Below are 22,799 nucleotides of genomic sequence, written 5' to 3'. Positions count from 1 at the left end.
CCATCAGTCATCATAATAAAAACAAATATATGCTAGTGCCAGGGGCCATTGGTAGTCAAAAGTGCTAGAAGAAGTAAGAATTACTTTTTAAAATTATTATTATTATTATTTAATAATTTATTAACACTAGAGAACCTGTACATGGAGGTAGTGTGGATGAGGAGGTCTTGAGGAGGGACAGTCAACATGTAGCCTAAACAGTCAAGATTAATTTTTTTATTAAATTTTTGCCATTTAGCAGACGCTTTTAATCCAAAGCGATTTACAATTACGAATTACAGGGACATTCCCCCTGGAGTAACTGAGGGCTAAGTGCCTTACTCAAGGGCACACTAGTAGTGGTGTGGTTTCAGGCGGGATTTGAACTCACAACCTTCTGATCACAAGTCCAACTCACTATCCACTAGACCACCACTACCCCAAAACAGTGGCCTCAGGCTCCATGTACAGCCCAGACCCCCCCCACACAGCACTGCTCAGGTACACAGCTACCACCCGCAGCTAGAGCATCCATTACAACAAGGTCTTTACAAGGAAGTAGAAATCAATGTCCATCAATAAGATAGTTTGGCAGCTAGGCATTTGGTTGCTGGCAGTAGGGAGCTCTGAGTTTGTATAGTATAGTTGTTCACAGAGCAAGACCAGGAGATTATTCCCCCAAATGTGACAGCAGACAGCAACTGGTGAAACCGGCAATGCAATGGATTCGGTGAGTAATCCCCCACTACTATCTAGTTAGTGTAGAGTAGTGGGGGATTACTCCCCGAATCCATTGATTTGCAATGTTTTGGCTTGACTACCGAGTGTGTCATTAATTTTCAACAACAAAAAGGGAAATTGAAATTTTTCGGAATAAAAGTCGGAACATTTTGATTGGTTGGCGACTTGTTCCCGTTTTCAGCCAAAAGCTTTTTATTCTTTTTCAACACTGTTGAATACATGGTGATTGTAAAAGAACAAAGTAGTTTCCTAATTAATAAAATCCATAGACCACCAGCTTCAGAGTATCACTTTAATTTGGCAGGTGGCTTTTATCCTTCCTTCTCCACCGTTTTTTTTTTTCTTTCTCAATTCTCTCTTCAATCCTGCACACACAATGTAGCCCAATCCCCCCTTCTCTAAACAGTGGAGTGAACGAGCAGATTCCCCAAAACCCCTGGAATTAGATCGCTCTAAACAAAGGAAGGTGTCATCAGGAGAAATTACTTCCCACTGAATTCTCCGGCAAATCAAAATGGATTGAATCGATTCAAAGGAGTTGGGGGAGGGAGAGAGAGAGAGCGGGGTGGGTGGGTTCTCATCTCATCTCCCAGGCCAAGACTATAATACCTCGGCAAACAACAAAGGAAAGGTAGTCATGCTGACGCTGTTGATCATCCGTCAGTACCACCGCCATCACCATCACGCTCCTGTTCAGTGTGCAGAGAGGCTTTAAGGTGCTAATTAAAATTACACCCTCCAGTCTTAATGATCTAATTATTGAACAGATATGGGGTGGTAATTAAAAAGTAATCCCTCTGCTGCTTTGTTCCGAGTTATGGCCGTTTTAAAAAAAGAAAAAAATAAGCCTTCATGGGTCCTAATTCTAATTTGGTGTTTTATGTTTCCTCAGTTAATGGGAATTTCCTCTTGTGGTGAAGCCCCTGTGATCATTTGCACCAGTCCCCCCTCCATCTCTCTCTTTTCTTGAATAACTAATTAAATAAAATGTTCTTTCAAATCCTGAAATTAGATTTCTCCTCAGATGTACAGCCGCGCCCGCCACAATTATTGACACCCCAGATAAAGATGAAGACCAGCTCAGTGGCCTTGCGGTTAGAGTGTCCTCCCTGAGATTGGGAGTTAGATCCCCGGCTGAGTCATACCAAAGACTATAAAAATGGTACCCGTTGTCTCCCGATGGTACCCGATGCTTGGCACTCAGCATTAAGGGTTGGATTTGGGGGTAAGACCCTGCAACATACCAGCGTCATGTCCAGGGGGGTGTTCTTGGACATCAAGCCGCCTCACACTATGGAAACAGGAGAGGCTTCTACCCTAAGGGCCGTTAGGCTCGAGAACCATGGTTCTTAAGACTACTTACTTGATGAAGATGAGTAAAAGGGGTTATAAAAAATTCACCTTTTGGTGAATTAGCTTAATGCCTCACTGAAAAAAAACTGAAACATTCAACCTTTTAATTGAAGTAAATGTATTCAGAGAAAGAAATATATATATCTCAAGCAAAACCATGTGTGCCACAATTATTGGCACCCCTGCATTTAATGCTTTGTACAACATCCCTTTGCCAATCAAACAGCACTGAGTCTTTTTAATTAATTAATTAATTTTGCCATTTAGCAGACGCTTTTAATCCAAAGCGATTTACAATTACGAATTACAGGGACATTCCCCCTGGAGTAACTGAGGGCTAAGTGCCTTACTCAAGGGCACACTAGTAGTGGTGAGGTTTCAGGCGGGATTTGAACTCACAACCTTCCGATCACAAGTCCAACTCACTATCCACTAGACCACCACTACCCCCCTGATCTAGTAATCTAATAAGGTTGGAGAATACACAAGAAATCTGAGACCATTGATTTTGTTTTCAGTGAACCATTTTTGTCTTGATTTGACATATGTTTTGGATCATTGTCCTGCTGGAAGATCCAATGACAATCCAGTTTTAGTTTCCTGGCAGAGGCAGCCAGATTCAGATTTTAAATATCCTGGTATTTCATGGAGTTCTTGATGCCATGTGCCTTTGGAGGAAAAACAGCCCCACAGCATCACAAAACCTCCACCATACTTAACAGTGGACATCAAGTTCTTTTCGGTATAGCCATTCTTCTTTTTACGGCAGTCGGTTCCAGTCAAAGTTCCAGCAGCGTTTAGCATACCGCTACTCCAGGCGCCTGTGTTTGTGGTGAAATGACAGGAAAGGCTTTTTTCTGCCATGCCTTCCAAATAATGTGTTGGCATGGAGGTTTGTTTGTTTGTTTATTAGGATCCCCATTAGCTAATGCCATGACATTAGGCCTGGTACACACATAAATATTTTCTAAATCTTAACCGATTTTCTATCTGAGAGAGACCCCTACACATGAAGATAAAACATCATGTATTGAACTGGTTTTGATCGTGTTGTGTGGGGTGTGCGATATTCCCAATACAGCACACCACATACATAAAGATCTGTCCTACGACAGTCTAGAGTCTCGTCCCCCCAGCCAGAAATCTCGCGTGGTCAGGGTAGTAGTACCCTGACTGGCCTGTACGAGGCAGCCATGTGCGACAGGACAAATAAAGTGGTGAAGAACGAAAAGAAGACGCGTCAGTCAGCTCGCTTCTTGATTGGCTACATTCCATTCCACGTCACAATCGGACTCGGGAGTCGCCCACACACAAGGACTTTTGATCGTCGGCCCCAACCATTTTCCAAGCAGATTGTCGGGTGAAATTGACTCTTAACACACCTCACACCACAGGATCATGTTAGCTAGTCTTCCTGGGGTCCAGCACAAAAATCACATTTGAACAATTGTCAACATTATATACATACAGACAATTGTAAACATTGTATACATGCATACATCATAATAACAAAAGGAAAGGAATAAAATAAATAAAAACCAAAGAAAATAAATGACAGATCAGCAAGCAAGATAAATCATCTACTGTTCATTCAGAGTTAATTGTATTAAGTGCTCTTTTTTTGTTTTCTTGAAAGTGCACCTAGAATTAGTTTTACTAACATGCTTGGGTAAAGAGTTCCATCCTATAATGGCTCTGTAAATGACAGAGGTGGCGTCTAATGGTAGTTTTGAAGACTTAGTGACCCACAAGATGCTACTCTCCTCTGTAATTCACTGTGCGTGGGGGCAACATAAACGTGGGTTCTCTTCCAGGCAAGTTTGTAACAGTTCCAGTTGCTTTGAACTCATTAAGTATTGCCCTAACGGTAGCATGTTCAGGTCAGTAGCTACTTATGAAGCTCAACACACTTTTCCCCTCATTTGATTTGTGTGTTCTCTTATCTTTCCCATGTTGAGGAAATATGGCCTCATATTTATACCACAGTGAAATAGGAAGTCATGGATTACTGCTTGAAAATTCGTAAACTGATCAACTTAAAGTAAAATATAAATGGAGAAAATGCTTCGGTTACATTTTGTTCATAAGATTGTTAGAAATCAGTGTTTCTTGAAGGTGATTTCTTTTAATAACCCTTTTTACTCATCTTTACATGGGGTGCCAATAACTGTGGAGGGCACGGTAGGTGGTGTAAATGCTTTAATGGCATGCAGGGAAAGAAATGCCTTTTTCATTCATTGCAATCTTATTAAACGATGTCTTCTGCAGCATTCTCTTTATGTGAAATATGTCCTGCCATTATGTTGCTTTCTGGTTATCTTCATTCTTGTGTGGAACTTGTTTCGTCAATGTCGAGATGACATTGATTTCAACAAAGCAGGTCAGATGAGGTGAAATCTAATTTGCTCCAAGGTTTTGCAGACTGAAATGCTTTGTTACAGCACGAGTAGTTTTTTATCCTTTTGTCCTATTATGAAGTCAGCTCCTTGGCACACGCACACTTTCAGTGCAAGTTCTTAAAATACGCACAAAACATCATGCAAAAGATGAATAGAGGGTGTTCATCCTTGAGTCTAGTCGCTACAGTCTACCAGGATAATGGCATTAAAAACCCTGTTTACTTTCATCTTGTATAGAAAAATAACCGTCAGAGTAAGGATAAGTGCATTCAAAGTTCTCTCCTAATAAGGCCAAGCTAATTCCCTAACCTTCATTGTTGAGCAAACAAATTTAATTGGATGCTTGACAGCAGAACGTTGTATATAAGATTAAGTATTAATGCCAGTCCTAGCTGTCCTTGTCACTGGAAGACCCAAGTAGAGATGAATAATGCGCTCATTAACAAACACTTTGTTCAAACATGGAATTTAATAGTGAATAACACATTACATATCATGAGCATTGGGTTGATGGTACAGATAATTAGGTGACAGAGATTTCAAACGGAGAGAGACTGAGTGTGACCGTGATTTAGTTTCTGTTCGCATATGCACTAATGAAGAACAAACAGAAGAAAATTGGCTCTCTCGTGTAACACACGGATACACTAATCCTATTCAACATGCACAAATACACTTAGAAAAGCGTAAGCGAAATAAAGGAAGCCGATTTAATTAAGGCGGCCTGTCACAGCACCTGTTTAACGAGTGTGTTGAAAGCATACAATATGGGTGTTTGATTTCAGTCCCTGAACAGACTGTAGATACATTTTATTTTTAAGTATATAATGCTGCTTATAAATAATTGAAATTTTTAAATATTTTTGTCTCACAACAGGCGTCCCCCCCCCACCAGGTGGCGGCATGGTGATGATGCAGCTGACGTTGCCCCCCGGCCAGCAGCCTCGGCCACACTCCCCGCCTCAGTGGAAACACAACAAGTACTACAGCCTGGACCACCAGAGAGGCCCACAGAAGTCCACAGAACTCTCCGTCCTAGACAGCTCACAGGTGAGACCACAGTACTCTATAGTGGGGCACAGTGGCGACCTGTAGATCTAAGAAAGCCTGACTACTTTCTTTGTGTAGAAAAATAAGTAGAATTGACGTTGGTGGGGGGGAAGAAAAGAAAAAAAAACTAGTTAACTCGTTTTACTGAGTTAACTGCGCCTGACTTAACTGCAATTCCATACAGCGTTACTAGTGTAATTGCAGTTAATAGCATGTGTTCTGAGGTGGAGAACAAGGGAAGGATCTCCAGGACTTGATGAACAAAATGGTTGGTTCATATGGTACCTCTTGTCACTTATACACCCCCCCCCCCCCCCCCCCCCCCCTCCTGTATCTGTGACCCTTGACCCTTACAGAGCAGTCCCCAGCTGGGCAGTCCCTCCACCTCCCCGGCCCAGTCGCCCGCCCCCTCCCACCTGACCAATGTGAAGAGCATCCGTCCGGGCCTCGCCACTTTACCCATGATGCCCCAGTACTCCAGACCCTTCGTGCCAGGCCAAGGTCAGTGGCATACAGGTGGGAACTGTTAACACGACCTGGGTCAGGTCAAATACAAAAAAAACACTTGAATGTATTTTAGGTGTGCTTGATTTTGCTTAGAGTTTGCCACTTTTCTGGCTTTTCCATTGCTTTTCATTGTACCAGGCTAAACTAAATCAAGCGCAGCTCAAGTATTTCAGATTCACTCAAGTCTACTCTTTAACCCGTCATATTTTCTCCCTCTCTATGGAAAATGGTGGAAAAATAGAAGCCTAACGAACTGTTTGCGTCATCTCTGTCTCTTCTCAGGAGAAGCGCGATACCCTCTGCTCGGCCAGCCCCTCCAGTACAACCCTCAGATCCGCCCCCCTCTTCTCCACGCCCCACCTATGGTCCCCAACCACCACCAGGTGAGTCAGCACAGAACGCAGGTGGTCAACGTTAGTACAGGGACGCTCCAAGTCTTATACAGACGGGAAATATCCGTGTACCATTCTGGGGCGCTTTGAGAGCTGTAGCCGTCGTCTATCCTTCATTAGAATTATGCAAATAAAAGAAAACTCTCTAAAACGAAAGACCGGTCTCCTGTTTCTTTTTGTTTCTCATCGCCGATCCATCCAAAGCGGGTTTCAATCCGACGCCCTGTACTGTATGTAGTCCTTGTACAGAAGCAGAACAATCGATTGTGACGGAAGTCTGAACAATGGTCTCCTTTCTCCCCTAGGTACCTATGGGGATGAGGCATGGCATCGGTGGTGGTGGCAGCGGCAATAGAGGGAGGAAGCAGCCGAGGAAATCTCTGTCTACAGATATCAGTGTAGGTGAACCAGGTAATGGTAGGGAACACCTCTGTCTGCTCCTGGACATAGATGTCTACAGAACACAACCTGCCATTTCTCCCCCCCAAAAATGTGCTCAATAAACACCAGTATGTCGGATTAGAATTCTCGTATTGTTTGTTATGTTGTGCGTAGGTCAGGATTGCTGCAAATAAAGTCTTTACTCTGTTCTTTATAAGGATCCCCCGTTAGATTACAATCCTTACAATTTACTGTATGATAATGTCATAATCCATTTTAATGGCCAGGAAGTAGGTCAATTGACTGCTACATCGACTGTACATTGCAGCATTAAACAGAGTATTAGACTGTAATACTTAAGATATAAAAATCAGTACATGTGCTGTACTGTATTGACTTTGCTCTCTCTCTCGTTCCTCTTCTCTCTCTTGGAGGCAGTGAGTGGGCGAGTCCTGGAGGTGACTGACCTGCCGGAGGGGGTCAGCCGGGGGTCTCTGCTCGGTGAGCTCTCCAGGGCGGGGTCCATCATCAGCTGTCTCCCAGAGCGCCACCGCCAGGACTGTCATCCAGGGGCCTACGGCGACCACCTCCGCCGCCATGCCAAACTCACCGCCCACACCCACGTCCCCACCCCCTCCCCCAACGCCAACCTAGCCTCCACCTACACCGTCCCGGCCACCACGTTCCCCTCCAGACACGCCGCCCAGGGCGCCCGCCTCCGCCACAGCGGCCCTCCTCCTCTCGCCACCTTCAGACTCGCCACGAGCAACAAGGGCAGCAGCCCTGGGCACGGCCACCCCCACAGCCTGGAGAGGGCCAGCTCCCAATAGGGTGCGCTGTTGTTGCAGTAGCTGCAACAGCTATAGGACCCCTGGCTCTAACCCCCCTCCCTCCCCTGCCCCTCACCAGCACCGCCAGTCACATCCTGTTGCCATCACTCCCCCCACTAAGTTGACTTGATGTAAAGGGTTGTTTTCCCACTTGATTTGTAGAGACTTTGGGGAATGTGTTGTCTTTGTAATGTTCTAGCGATTTGAGAAAAACAACAAGAACAACAATAACTGAACCGGTGCGAAACATCCAAAAATTCATCATGATGATTGAATTTCCAAATATATAAACCTCGTCTGCTCTCGTTTTGAGAATAGGCCGGAACATATCAAAGGGCAGCTTGTATTTTTTGGATTTTTTTTGTTTTGTTTTGTTTTTTAATTTGTTTTATAGTTGTGAGATTTTGATTCAGACCCAATGCTCAGTTCTATTGCTGTGCTCGTTTTTGCCTCCCCCTCCCTGCCTCAAATGCAGTGTCTGGTCTGGTTCAGTTTAACTCCACCAAAGCCCCCCCCCCCTCCCTGGGTGGCAAAGTATTGCTCCCCCTCCCACCAGCCACTTGTCCCATATTGTGGCCAGTACATCTTGGAGTCACCCCCCAGATACACAATGGGTCTCTTGCTGTGCCTTCTCTCGAGAGTCTACTGCTTTATTCTCCAAGGAACACAAAATGAAGACACCCACAGTGTCTTGTTGTTAAATGAAAAGACCCGCACCTTGTAAATAATTTATATAGTAGCTAAATAATTCAATCAGTTCTCTTTTCACAGTGAACGTACGTGTTGGTCACAGGCACAGATGAGAGGGGAAAAGGCTTATGTTGGACATCTCTGGTTTTAAACTTAATTTAAAAGTCAAGAAAAAAATTACACTCCTCTACTGACGGCATATTTTAGCAAGCCTCTGCTTCTATGGCCTCATCTCTCCTCCACACTCTGTCCTCTCTCTCTCTCTGTCTTCTCTCTCTCTGTTTTCTCTCTCTCTCTCTGTCCTCTCTCTCTCTGTCTTCTCTCTCTCTCTCTCTCTCTCTGTCTTCTCTCTCTCTCTCTCCCCCCCAAACTCTGTCCTCTTTCTCTCCTCTCCACACTGTCCTCTCTCTCCTCTGCTCCGTCCTCATACAAGGCCAACAGTGTCAAATCATCAAAAAGGTCTTTTTAAATTATATACCTACTGGGTCACTGGAAAAAAAACAGTTTGCACATTTATACAACTGAATATATATTATATCTATATTTTTTCCTTTTATTTCTCTCAAAGAAAAATGTGTGGATTCTGAAAGGCTGTTCAATGCTGGTGCAAGTCATTTTTATTTCAGTTTGAAACCAATAAATGTTTACACCAAACAATGTGCTTTTTCAGATCAGGTAGTCCTTTTGAAATGGATGTCTGTCTCCCCGGGGGGGCTGTTTTCTATCTCTGTCCATCATCAACGGCTTTGGATGTCCTCTTTCATGTAAAACTGACTATTAAAATGTATTTTTTATCAACATAAAGGAATAGTCCTACCTCAGATGTCAGTAAAGTAAATCACAGAGAGTGGTTTGTTTTGCCTGTGGTCAGGTGGGGAAACCATTTAACGGGTTTGCTCTGCAGGTGGTGGTCTTATCTAATTTTGTCATTGGTGCTATTCATCTCAATTCAGCTTTTATAGCCCCATTTGTCTGCTACATTAACCTCCCACCAACCTCATCTCTGCAAATGCCTCGCAGTTCCTCTACTGTAATATTTTTTCTTTCTAATAACGTCAAAGCAATTTACCGCAAGACAAATCTAACCACCTGCCCCCATGTCTCCTATGTGGCCTGAGGGAGTTGCTGGTGCCAGAAAGGGCTGAGAATGGATGGCTTTATCTCTTAGCCTTTATCCCCCTCTACTCAGCTGAAGGAGGCAGCTCTATGTCCGGTCGCAATGTTAAGGCTTTCCATCCTGATGGTGAGGTTATTAACGGGTAATTAAGTCAACATCTGGTGGACTTCGTCCATTGCAGGCGTAATTTAAGAAAAATTCTCTCAGCCAAAAATTACCCTTGGGTTGTTTTGTTTATCTTTTTTTTTTTTTACTGTTTTATCCTAAGGGACTGTTGTAGCACAGGAGATTAAGCTTGGTTATGCATTGTCAGGTTATTTAGAGCAAAGACAGTTTCCTTATTTAATGTATAATTTGCACACACAAACACAGAGAATATGACCATGGAGGTTCAATGGTAAGTATGTTATAAAACTGCAGATGAAAAAAAAAGAAAGTTGTTTGTGTCTCCCTTCCAATATCTGCTCCACGAAGTATGAAAAGCATTTATCTTTGAACAAGAGCTGTGACATGAGGGAGAGTGGTGCCTACAGTATGGAAGTAATATTTCTACCTTTCGGGCAGAGTGACAAGCCCATCTGTCACAGATGCTCATAGTGCTCACTGTCCTCTACAATGATAATATAATAAGTATTGGTCATATCCTTCATAGACACACATGGCCTATAAAACAACTTGTCAGGAAGGACGACAGCTTGTCAGGGCTTCTCCTTCTGCACTGTCCTATGACTCACTCGCACAGGAGGTCAAAGTTCAAATGAGGTCATGGTCGAGAGAGTTATATTAGACAGCGTGTGTGTATGGCCAGCATCATAATGGCCTTGACAGTTTGGTTGGATTCCTGCTGTTAAACTCAGGTAGTGGAGAGCATTCATCCAGCAGGTTCTCCTGTGTTCTACAGACACAAATCAAACCTAATACTAGACCAGCATCTTCAATGGAGACTCTCCGGTGAAACTGAGATTTGAGGTTTGTGTTAATCTGTGTCCAGGAAACTAGCCCAACAAGACACAGACACAGGGGACAGGTTGCCCTGACACACATCAAGTCTAGTCCTAGCCTAAAATGGATCTTCAATGGAGATGTTCTGTTGACAATGTTATTTAGTCCACGACAAGGTGTAATCTGTGTCCATGGATGAAACCGTCTATAGGGCAGGTTTGTCAAATTAAAGCAATAGTCAAGGTAGGACATGGAGCCATGAAAACATTGATTTAGACTGGTATATAGTATATATGGTGGTCTTAGAAGAAGATTTCAGTGTATTGTTATGTGTACTGGTATACAGGGGAGTTCATAACACACTGACATTCTTACCTGCAAGCAAAACAAACAAAAAACACAATAAAGCACAATATAGCACAAAATACAATACATAGCTGATTTTCAGGATTAGTTTGTTTGGTTGTCTGGTGCCTAGGGTGGTACAAAAACGGGTAGGTCTATCTGGGGACCTCTCCAACGAAGAACAGTTAGATTGAGTTGAATTATTTAGTCATTTTGACAATGAATGAGCAGTCTCTCAGATGGGAATGATTGACACAAACAATAAGGACCAGTTTATTGCATCTAATCTTCACGGCTGTATTGTCCCAGACATTGCCTTCTATCCTACCACACAGTACAGTGTGTGTCAAAGAAGCAATATTCAATCCACATTACATTTACATTTACATTTGTGGCATATTATAGCTACAAATATGTTTGTCTAAGTAAGTGAATCATCTATCCATTAGTCATCGTAAGAATTAATATATATATTAAATATATATATATATGTCATTAAATATATATATATATTTACAGTAATAAAGTGGTCTTAGGAGGGACAGTTAACATGTAGCCTGAAGACACCACATGGCATCAGACTCAAGCTATTTCAATCATGTTGATCTCAGCAATAAGGGCAATGTGTGCACGGTGCTCTATGTATTTCACTATGCATGCAGAGCTTCTAGGTTGCAGTGTTGCAACATCAAAGTGCTTGGATCCATACTGTACGTTATTTATTTAGTAAATCAATAAACACAATGAAATGAATATTGACCTGGTACTGTACCCGTGTTAGTTACACTGTTGAACTGGTACACATGTGTTATGATACTCACACTGAGTAATATGATAATATAGAATGTTTTAAACAATTGCGGGAATACTAATACACTGGGATGGTTGACCTGAAGAGACATTTATGCATTCATAATCAAACAATTTACAGCGGGGGTCACTTATAGGTAGGCAGTTTACAAACCCTTGAGGCTACGGATGATAAAAGTAATGTCATGGAGACCGATCTATGACCTTGCTAATCTAACGCAATTGTCTATTCATGATTCATATCCTAAATCTCTGTTTGCCGCTACCACACCCCATTGGTGCTGCAGAGGACCTTATTAATCAGGTTATTAAGGGTACAAACTATTTCGTCAGTACCACAGCGCCCTCATCAGGTGACTCGTTGACATCACACGAGACAGTTCGCGCAAGGTGTCAAAGCCGACAAGGGGCTATGCGACTGTGAGCGAGTGATTTTATTTTCACAATTTGAACCATATTGGTAGGAATCAAATATCAAATATATCAATATTTTATTATTTTGTGAAATTGTGTTCTGGGGGCTGATCAATGACCTGTCTTTGTGGCACATTGTTTTTTTTCTCACCAGAAGAACATATAGAAATTGTTCTCGGGTTGCCTATGGCTAAATCATTAATCCTCATAATTTCCCTTGCCTGTTAGAATAAAATGCGTGTGTCGTAGTTTTGCAATTTATCTTATTACGACATCTTGCCTCACAAAAAAAAATCAACATAATGTTTTAGCCTATCACTTGAGAGAACTACAAACCAAGCGCTCGTGGATAGAAAAGAACTACATTTCCCTTCGGTCACCTTTTAGTTCCGTGGTGAGATTGTAATGTTTTAGCCTATCACTTGAGGACTACAAACCAAGCGCTCGGGATAAGAAAGGAACTACATTTCCCATTGGTCACCTTTTTAGTTCCGTGGTGAGATTGAAGGTTCTAGGTACTTTTAGGGATAGATGTGACTGGACAAACATTACAACAGAAACAGACAAACAACATTTCGTTAAAATGCTTTGGTTTGAGGGCTCTATTCCCGCTGCCATCGCCGCCGCCAAACAACAGAGCTCCATATTCGTCGTCGTTATTACAGGTAATCTTTTAAAAGATTAAGAAATGTTCTCTCAGAAAAGCGGAGAAGAATGTCTAGCAAACATTAGCTTAGCATAGCCAAGCTAACCAGTTGAATGATTCCTAGACGGGTAGAGAGGGGCCTAAGCTAATGACGCTAGCTTTGGCTAAAGAAGCGAATGTCGGGAGAACAAACAAACGAGCCCTCTGTCATTGTCAACTGTTGAGGAATTGAGGAATGTCAACACGAAATAATGGAAAGCTTGGGGTTAAGACGAGAATGATTGACAGCTGTCAGAGATAGCATTGCTATACTATTGCTAGTGCTAGCTACAACGAACCAAAGCTGTCAATCACTTTCGATTCTTCGATTCAGATTCAGATTCAGATTCAGATAACGGTTATTGCCATTATGCTTGACACATCGTGACGTTAGAATTATAAGGTTCTATCTCAATTTTTGTCAAAATTGAGTTTTTTACATAATCAGATCTGATCCATGATTAGGTGTTTATTAATGCCTGTGTGGTGTTATTTTTTTACATGTTGACATTTTTGAGTTAGTAATTCATAAAATACAAAGGTTCCATCTCACAAAACATAATAATGGAATGTAAAAACTTTGACGCTCAATATCTCTGAACTACCCTAAACGGAGATAGAACCTTATAATTCTAAGCTCACGATTATGCTTGACACATAGGAATTTGTTTTGGCATTACAGTAGGTGCATTTATGCTTTTTTCACATGTATACATGAACAAAAACAAATGCAAATGCAAACACAGGACAGACAGTGCATTCAAAGCTTCTGCTTCTTATATGAACACTGCGCACCAAGTCAGTGAACTCGACATTTTTCCAGGCTGACCAGTTTGTTTACCTTACTAGCTACTAGCTTAGAGACACACTGCCTGTTGTTGTTCGTAGTAGATCTCGCTGTTTGACATGATTCGTGAATACGTGATTGTGTGGAAAAAAAGGGGAAAACATGTACGCAGACAGGCTGTCACCGTAAAAGAGTCGTGTGGGCAGTGTGGGACATGTTGAGTCAGAGTGACTTCTGACATATTTATTTACCCCCGTAGGCGACGATGAGCTGTCCACCCAGATGATGTCCAGTTGGGAGGACGACAGAGTCGCTGAGGCCTCACATAACTGTCTTGTAGCCATCAAGGTGGATGCGAAAAGGTACGCCTTTTAACTCTTGACTGTTACTGTATAACAGGATGGTTGTGTTACTTGTGTAAAGAGATACCCGAAGACATGACTGCTCAATTGACCCGCCTGCCCCTGCTACTTACACTTGACATGTCATTGTGCTATTACTATTGTTGTTATTACAGTCATCATTGTAGTGCTACTTGGCTGCACTACACCCTTTTGCACTACTACTGTCCCTGTTTTACTATTGCTAGGCTATATTACATTGTAGGAGCAAAATCCCAAAGCAACCCTACGTGACAAATACAATTTGATTTGATTTGAGATCAAATAATAATTTCTGTTATTTATATTTTCTCTTTTTTTGCAGTGAGACATGCGTTCAGTTCTCCCAGATTTGTATCCTTTTTCTCCAAATGAGTTTATGACTGTTGGTGTTGGTTATTCGTCAGATTAACGAGTAACTATGGCTGTAGTGTTGTCTTTTTTTCGCCTGTGTGTTGTCCTTAACTTTACTGTGAAAAAGATCCTGTCGTGTGCGTCCCGTCCAGTTTCTTCATCGGCGAGAATGGTCTTCCCCTGGAGGTCGTTGCCGGGAGCGCCTCTGCAGAAGAGCTCATGAAAAGAATCGACAAAGTCAAACAAGTACTTTATGACACCAGTACTAAGTCAACAAATAACAAACAAACATAACACATTGACCACAATGGTACTGAGATCTAGCAAACAGATATAGGCTACCATGGATGCCACGTGAATACTTTGTCTCACAACATCTCTTTTGTCTAACAGATGCACGCTGAGCAGAAAAGTAGTGTGGGCGTGGCCCCACCTGATGCAGGGGCTCCTATGGAGGTTTGCCCCCCAGCCACAGAGCCAGCCCCAGCCCCGGCACAGCTTCCAGAGGAGACCCAGTCCACCCAGACACTACCAGCAGCCACAGACGTTACAGCAGTGCCAGCCCCAGCCACATCTAAAGGTGTGTGATCGCAATGTTTTGTGCCTGACCAATGACACCTGTTCTAAGTCACTTTAATATGATCTGTTCAGTGTTTCCTCCAGGATTTTTCACATTAGTGGCGGAGTGGTCGTCTTTTAAACGCGTGCACGCGAAAACAAATATAATTTCTTAAATAGCGGTTAAGTCATTAAAGCCGAGCAGGTGATTTTATATAGAAGGTGATCAAATACCAATATTGTTATGTACGACAGTATGTCATTGCAGCACTTTGTTGCACTTTACGACGTCACGTTCTGTTAGAGCTTTACGACTGTGTGTGTGTGTTGTCAGAATGAATGGCACTTGACAGTAAACGGAGCTCAGTTTGTATACCTGTGTGGATCTACATTTATTAGTATAACACAAACATAATAAATTAGATAGAACAACCCTGTTCATTAATGTTCATTAATGCTTGAGTTCATGTTCATGTTCGCACTGTTACTGTGTTGTGTGCCAATGCACCCCTGTGATTGGTGGAGGTGGGGGGGGGGGGGGGGGGGGGTGCTGTGTGTGTTATTGAGACCGTTGGGAGAGAGAGCTCGGGTGAACTAAGAAAGTTGTATATGAGATAGTTTACAATTAAACGCACAGATTACATGAGAGAAGCTATCTGTCATTATTTCAACCACTGTCCAAGTGGGGACGTTACAATACTTTCGTTTTAGAACGAAACGTTAGCCGCTAGCAGTGTTTTTAGCAGTCACCATTCTTGAGCAAAACATGATACAAACAAACATTCAAATACTCGTGTCGTCTTGATTTTTTTTTCGATTTCAATGTATGACGCATCATTTGAAAGCTTACCATCTGTAGTTTCAGACTATGTAAACAAACGAAAATTACGTAAGCAAATGGTTATTATTTATCTGGTATAATAATAATTTATAATAATTTTGGGGGTAGTGGTGGTCTAGTGGATAGTGAGTTGGACTTGGGATCGGAAGGTTGTGAGTTCAAATCCCGCCTGAAGCCACACCACTACTAGTGTGCCCTTGGGTAAGGCACTTAGCCCTCAGTTACTCCAGGGGGAATGTCCCTGTAATTCGTAATTGTAAGTCGCTTTGGATAAAAGCGTCTGCTAAATAGCAAAATTATAATTATTGGTATAGATACCACTTCTGCGCCGAATGTACCGCCGCCGGCACAAATCCGCACCCGACATTGTAATTACCGTAATTTCTAAACGGTTTGTGCTATCGAAAAAAATCCAACTGTCCCTGAAAGCTGAGATGTTGCACTTCAACCAACATATAGGGTATTACGGTAAAATGTGACGTGAGGACATTTTCAGAGTCAGTTTACTCACAGTGATTGACGGAGCGTTCAGGGACACATGCTTTTTTTCTGTTCTCCGGTCAAAATAACTTGCTGCCTTTCTGCGCAGCCTGAATCAAAGTGGACTGTCTGAATCATTTGGTGGCGGAGGAAAGTCTTTCGTGGCGGCCCGCCACCAATAAATGCATATAGAGGAAACACTGCTGTTATAATGTACATGTAATTAGATAGAGAGATAGGCACTTTATTGATCCCTGGGGGGAAATGCAGGCGTTACAGCAGCTCAGATCACAAAACAACAATAACCAAATAAAGTGACAATTAAATAATAGGCTAAACTAAAAATAGATTAAAATACAAAATGAAGATAGACCAATAGACATTTGGGACCTTATATACAGTAGGTAAGATTTAACATCCTCCAGCCTGACTCTGATCACCCAGATCGAGCCAGCCGGGGGAGGAGTTGTACAGTGTTATTGCGGCAATAATGACACTACTGTATACACAGGTTCTGTCTATGCCTGCTATTGGATGATGTTGATGTGGTGCAGATACCTTTACTACCTTTGCACATAACATATTCTTGCACATTGCACATACCTCTTTTCGATATAGCCTATATTTATACATCTGTATAGACCATGCTGTACATAGCTACCTTAACTGTACATAGCTTACTATTATACTCTCCTGTACATATCTGTTTTTGCCATACTGTACCTATCACTATCATGTTTTAGATCACTATTTGCACTTCTGGTTAGATGCTGAACTGCATTTCGTTGTCTGGTACTTGCAATGACAATAAAGTTGAATCTGATCGAATCTAATGTGAAAGGTCTTGCGCAGACTAAATGCTTGATCGTGTTTGCTCTAATCTTGCCTGTCGTCCTACCCAGAATCCCTGTCCAGGCCAACGGTGGAAAGCGGGCCCTCTGGTTATTTGACTCCTGGTGAGGACAGGAGCGCATCATCAGACGACGCATCAGGCAGCGCTCAGCCTGGAGAGCCCCTCGACGCCAGGGTGGAGAGGTAGGAACAACACACACCACAGAGGAGGGATTTCTGTATGAATGCTCATAATTGCTTAACCCCCCCCCCCCCTCACAATTATTATATTTTTTATAAATACGTGGTCCACCTGCCAAACTAAATCCTGTGTGAAACACTGGGGCTGTAATGGTGAATCACTGTCTCTCTCTAGGTTAACAAAGTGAATCACTGTCTCTCTCTAGGTTAACAAAGTGAATCACTGTCTCTCTCTAGGTTAACAAAGTGAATCACTGTCTCTCTCTAGGTTAACAAAGTGAATCACTGTCTCTCTCTAGGTTAATCACTGTCTCTCTCTAGGTTAATCACTGTCTCTCTCCAGGTTAACAAAGAAACTGTCTCTCTCCAGGTTAACAAAGAAACTGGAGGAGAAACGGGACAACAAGAAGAAGGACGAGGACGAGGTGAGCAAGATTTTACATGACATCATTTAGCTGACATTTTTATCTCAAGTGACTTACAACAAGTACTTTTGTCTAAGTAAGTGAATCATCTTATCCATCAGTCATCATAAGCAAAACATATCAAATCAAGGATTACTTTTTAATTTTCCTTTTTATTATGAACAGTAGAGGAACTGTACAGAGGGGGAGTGGGGGGGGTGAAGAGGTATGTGGTCCTCTGTGGCTCAGTTGGTAGAGCATAACAACACTTTGGGTTTTAATTTCATTTATTATTATACAGGAAACATTACAGGTGTTAAAATGTTTTACAGTTAGACTGGCCTGGCCTGGCCTGGTTTGCAGCAGGTTCATGTTCTGCAACATATATGACAGAAACACATTAAGCAACACAGAGGTACAGGTTGGGGGTTCGTTTCCCGCTCTGACCATATATACTGAAATGTTATGCACTCGCTGTCACTGTAAGTCGCTTTGGATAAAAGTGTCGGCTAAACGGTGTGTGTGTGTATTATATTGTTGTATTTTTGTTTGTTTGTTCAACATATTATAGAAGCTGTTGTTCCCACCATGACGCCACGGCATAAACATGTAGTATGCAACTCGTCACGTAAATTCGAATGATGCGAACCTTTTAATTTCTTTGAGACACAATGCACTGCAAAAAGCCTCTAGATATGTCGCGTGTGGTGACTCGTGTCCCTCCGTGTGACCTGTTCAGGTCGAGGTAAAGAAGGAGATCGACCGGCGGAAGCAAGGAAAGGAAATGCTGGACTACAAGAGGAAACAGGAGGATGACAAGACCAAGCGCATCATGGACGAGAGGAACAAGGAGAAGGCCGAGGAGAAGGCGGCCAGGGACAGAGTGAAAGCACAGATCGCCCTGGTAAACACGTCACTCACAGCCTCTTACAGTATGATTTCGGAGTGATTTTGTGTGTTTAGAGGTATGTTGGTAACACCACTGATGTTTGTTAAGGTCTCTCGCTGATATTGCCGAAGCCACATTATAAATGTGGCTTGATATCATCCTGCAGGCTGTGTTGAATTAGTCATTAGGTCTCTGATGCCAGTTTGTTTCCCCAGGACCGTGCTGAGAGAGCTGCACGCTATGCCCAGAACAGCGAGGAGGTGGAGGCAGCCAGGCAGGCGGCACTGCAGGCCAGGCAGGCAGACATGGAGGCCAGGAAAGAGACCACAGGGAGAGAGAGGAGGTATGGAGTTCCTGTCACAGCGGTGGGGGTCGAAACTCCTTAATAAGATCAATGTAATACCGCTTGCTAATGCAGTCTCATCTTGTTCTCACCTGTGTGTGTTCTCCCATCCAGCGCCATAGCCAGAATACAGTTCCGCCTCCCTGACGGTTCCTTCTTCACAAACCAGTTCCCGTCAGAGACCAGACTGCAGGAGGCGCGGCAGTTTGCTGTTCAGGTCAGTACCTCGGAGATAACACAGACCAGCTGAAACCCTGACCGTAAGTCAACACATTTTCGATAGATAGATAGGTACTTTATTGGTCCCCGAGTACAATAGCATCACATTAGATCTTATTTAGCTCTCACTTTTTTCCATTTAAAGTGCTGGATTTTCATTATATAGATCAAGTGTCAATGTAAGATGGTATTTATTGGTAGAGAAATCAGTGTTCATCCTTTCTTTGGTATAACTTGGTGTCTGGCCCTGTGCATGTGCCCTGAGTTGTGTGGATTTTCGATTTTCAGGAAGTGGGGAACCGGTACGGAAAGTTTGCCCTGGCGACCATGTTCCCTCGTCGGGAGTTCACGAATGCGGACCTGGATAAGACCCTGCTGGAGCTGGATTTAGCCCCTAGTGCCTCTATAGTACTGCTGCCTGTGAGTCAGACCCTTCTGGAGACTTCCACAGTAACTGTTCAACTGTAGCCAGACACCTAGCTGCCATAACTCACATTGTAGTATTAGTCGTTTGAGACAATGAGGCTGTACCATATACTTTACATTTACATTTTGGGCATTTAGCATATACTGTTGTGTACTGCACAGGTGCAGGCTGTTTAGATTCACTGGCTCTACAAGCTTCTGTTGCGAACAGTCCCTTTATCTTACATCCAATGGCCTGTTGTGTTTCGGGACTTTCCCCAATGGTTGTGTTGTCCCTCTGTGAAGCCTGCAGTGGTGTTGATCCCGTTTGTTTTGTGTGCCCCCCTACAGCAAACAGGACGGCCCAACACAGTGATCCAGTCCTCCGCGGGGGGAGGGATCTGGGCCATGCTAGGCTCCATCCTCTACCCCCTGCTGGCTGTGTGGAGGTTCCTGAGTGGCTTCTTCCTAGCTACCGCCCCTCCCACAGCAGGAGCAGGCCCCAGAGTGGGCCCCGCCCAGCGGCCCAACACCGCCTCAGCCTCTGGCTCAGCCTCCTCGTCTGGTGAACCAAAGAAGTGAGGAGGTCACATGGTCGACCTGTACCAGCGTCCTACTTGTTGGACCATTCCAACTATTATTAGTAGTCGCTAAGATTGTTGTATGGTAGATGAATGACTTGGAACAGAAGTAATAGCCCTTTTCTCAATTGCTGTGATAGACTTGGGGATGGTTTCACAGCCTAGTCCTGGACTAAATCACACTTTCAATGTAAAATCTCCATTGAAGATGCTTTTTAGTCTAGAATTGGGTTTAAGCCTTGTCTGTGAAACCGGCCCATAGTTATATTGTGAATCAGTCTATAATAATAATAATAATAATAATATAATATATGCCATTTTGCTGACGCTTTTATCCAAAGTGACTTACATTGCAGTGATGCATTTTTCAGTATATATGGTCCCAGCTGGAATCGAACCCCCAACCTAAAGCCTGGGCCAGCGGATACCTCTACCTCAGCAGCGCGTGTGCGTTTCATTTCATCATTTCAGGACCTGTTAACATGGGCTCTGAAATGAACGCACACGCGCTGCTGAGGTAGAGGTGCCCAGATGTTAGCGGTGCTTGCACCATGCTCTACCAACTGAGCCACAGAGCACCTCAGCAAGTCTAGCTAATCTTGTTTCTCAAATGCCACTCTCTTCGCAGAGACTCCCTTCGCAAACGCACACTGGAGAAGCGACCAGAGGACTTCAAAAAAGACGGTAAAATCCACCGGCTACGAACCCAGGAGGACAGTGAGGATGAGAATAACACCTGGAATGGAAACTCTACTCAGCAGATGTAGTGCAATAACTGTTTCTGGCCCAATCCCATTTCTTATTTTTACCCCTACCCCTCTTTTTCGAGTGCCCCTCGCTTTTCGACTTGCCCCTCGAAACAGAGTTACAAGGGATAGTGATTTAAATCTTCCCCTATGAAATGGGACAACCCTTCAAGACCCTTATGCGTCATCAGTAGTATCAGAGAAAAGCATGGACGCTCGCAATTCGTTCACAACTTATAAGTCATAGAATAAAAAAAAAAGTGTTTCATTACCAGGCCATTTCGTGACAAAATAGCGGTGCTCTGTAGGCTAGCAACCCGTGCTTCTACCCTGCCAGTCTGCACTGTTATTAGAGGTAGGGATGCTCCGATCTGGATTTTTGGGGCCGATACCGATCACCGATTTTTTTCCTCAAGATCAACCGATACCGATACCGATTTTTTTAAAAATACATATTTGTAGGCCTACTGACTGGATAGCCTACATATTTTTTGCTTTTTAGACAAAAGTTTTGATCCATTAGGCACCAAGCAAACGCAGACCCATTTTTATGGCATAGTAAAAGTCTGGCCCATCACCCAGTTAGGGCCTGAAGCCCAAGTCAGTCGATATGGCTGTATAAAAGACATCATAAACGTGGCCTTCATGGTTTACATACTGTTACGTCCTCCTATGTTTTCTGTTCAGTTATCTGTCTTCCCCAGGGGGAAAAAAAAAAAAGAAGAAAAAAAAAAAAAAAAGATCGTTTTTTGCGATCGGCCATTTTTGCCGATCACCGATCGAGTCATTTGGAGTGAAATCGGCCGATTTAAATCGGTGGCCGATAAATCGGAGCATCCCTAATTAGAGGAGAGGTAACAAGTGCAACAACTTTGCTGCTGGACTTAAATTTTGGGCGTCATATTCCATCAAAGGGGGTAAATGCAACAAATGCAACAAATATATCAAAATGCGGGACTGTCATGCACAAAGCAGCTTTCAAACAAAGTTGTAACGAGACATCAGCATACTAGCAAATTTGTGTTATGCTTGTTATAAAGAAAAGTTCTATAATACATAGAAATTACTTTAAACTAAGATAATACGATGGTTGGAACATCATTTTAAAATCTTTATTAAGAAGAAAATAATTACATTTGTGGTTTTCCTGTTGCGTGTGTGTTCCCCACTCTCTTGCCGATGATGCGAAAGGCATTCTGGGAGATTTCGCATAACACTCGGTTTGGAGTGTGCCTCTGAAAAACTCTGTTTGGAGGGCCATGTAGCCCTACCACTTCGGCCTACCCCTTTATCCTAACAAGAAACGGAGGGGTAGGGCTAAATTGTAGGGGCAAGGGGTGTAATGGGATTGGGCCTTTCTCTCTCTCACTCTCTCTCTTTTTCCTCTATCTTTCTCTCTCTGATCTGGTTTGAGCTTGTGGAGTGGGCGTCAGTCAGTCTTACGGAGGATTATGCAGATTTTTAGGGCTATGTTTTTTTGTTTTTCTCTTTCTCTCCCTCTCGTCCAAGCCTGAACTCTGCTCCTCCCCTGCATGGGTAGATATAATCAAGATAACCTTCCGTGGGCTTGGACAGAGATCCACAAGTTCCCTTTTGTGTCGAGACTACTTGATTCAGCCTGTTAATAGACTACAGGGTGACCTTTAAACACTCTGTATGAAAATGTCTGTATGTACGTAGAAGGACGGGAAGTAAAGAGGTCATCGAAACGATACCTTTGTCAGCTACGAGAAGAAGTGCTTATGTTTTATTTAACTGTAATCCAGATGACTAAAAGCTGTTTAATGAAGATGTATGAGGGCCTTTGGTGGTTGCTGGGAACGTTTGTAGCTCTGAGTTTTATACCAAGGCTTTGGCCCCCTTGGCATATAGACTGCTTCGGCAGTAGAATGTGTTTCTACTAGTTGAACATGGAAAACCACTGTACCACCCTCATTGAACAACGAATGGGAATAAAATGACATGTTTTTCAATAAACAAGGTTTTGACTGGCTCTGTGAACTTGAGGAATCTCCTTCTGTTTAGAAAGGGTCTTCAGAACTAGAGGACAAACCTGAGGGGAAATTAAGCTTAATTATCAATGGCATTCTGTATTCCCGGCTTTACTAATAGGAAGTCATTTTCCCTACTTCAGAAAATTGAGAA

At 43.0% G+C, this 22,799-nt stretch overlaps 2 protein-coding genes across 3 annotated transcripts in view; both read left to right on the top strand.

The window, feature by feature from the left end:
* The window catches only part of LOC308162829 (R3H domain-containing protein 1-like), a gene marked incomplete at its 5' end in the record, with an annotated part of 30,727 nt that extends 22,579 nt beyond the window's left edge, over window positions 1-8,148 (top strand). The window contains 5 exons of the mRNA XM_080536969.1: window positions 5,350-5,522; window positions 5,879-6,023; window positions 6,312-6,412; window positions 6,727-6,832; window positions 7,241-8,148. Coding sequence (XP_080393095.1) covers window positions 5,350-5,522; window positions 5,879-6,023; window positions 6,312-6,412; window positions 6,727-6,832; window positions 7,241-7,632 — 917 coding nt within the window. The 3' untranslated portion in view covers window positions 7,633-8,148. The remainder of the gene's footprint in view (window positions 1-5,349; window positions 5,523-5,878; window positions 6,024-6,311; window positions 6,413-6,726; window positions 6,833-7,240) is intronic.
* A 4,333-nt stretch (window positions 8,149-12,481) lies between these two features.
* Window positions 12,482-22,640, top strand: ubxn4 (UBX domain protein 4). 2 transcript variants are annotated; one of them, XR_013937533.1, is made up of 14 exons: window positions 12,482-12,615; window positions 13,682-13,784; window positions 14,128-14,156; window positions 14,284-14,402; window positions 14,550-14,736; window positions 16,938-17,070; window positions 17,438-17,492; window positions 18,211-18,375; window positions 18,576-18,703; window positions 18,818-18,920; window positions 19,211-19,342; window positions 19,679-19,905; window positions 20,537-21,009; window positions 21,504-22,640. XR_013937533.1 is itself a non-coding variant. In XM_080535463.1 (13 exons), the coding sequence occupies exons 1-13, from the start codon at window positions 12,534-12,536 to the stop codon at window positions 20,673-20,675; spliced, it is 1,602 nt and encodes a 533-aa protein (XP_080391589.1). In that variant the 5' UTR covers window positions 12,482-12,533; the 3' UTR covers window positions 20,676-22,640. The 2 variants fall into 2 exon arrangements, 1 of the variants encoding a protein (XP_080391589.1); XM_080535463.1 differs by having other exon boundaries at window positions 20,537-22,640.
* Window positions 22,641-22,799: the final 159 nt, after the last annotated feature.

This window comes from Nansenia antarctica (assembly GCF_963989245.1).
Source record: "Nansenia antarctica genome assembly, chromosome: 7".
Lineage (NCBI taxonomy): Eukaryota > Metazoa > Chordata > Actinopteri > Argentiniformes > Microstomatidae > Nansenia > Nansenia antarctica.
This window is presented reverse-complemented; position numbering and strand designations above follow the sequence as displayed.

Bases quoted from the DNA above. Each gene is read 5' to 3' on its own strand.
- ubxn4 (XM_080535463.1), top strand. From the start codon at position 12,534: ATGCTTTGGTTTGAGGGCTCTATTCCCGCTGCCATCGCCGCCGCCAAA. The intron at 12,616-13,681 runs GTAATCTTTTAA...TTACCCCCGTAG, and splicing joins ATTCGTCGTCGTTATTACAG to GCGACGATGAGCTGTCCACC. The intron at 17,493-18,210 runs GTGAGCAAGATT...TGACCTGTTCAG, and splicing joins AGAAGAAGGACGAGGACGAG to GTCGAGGTAAAGAAGGAGAT.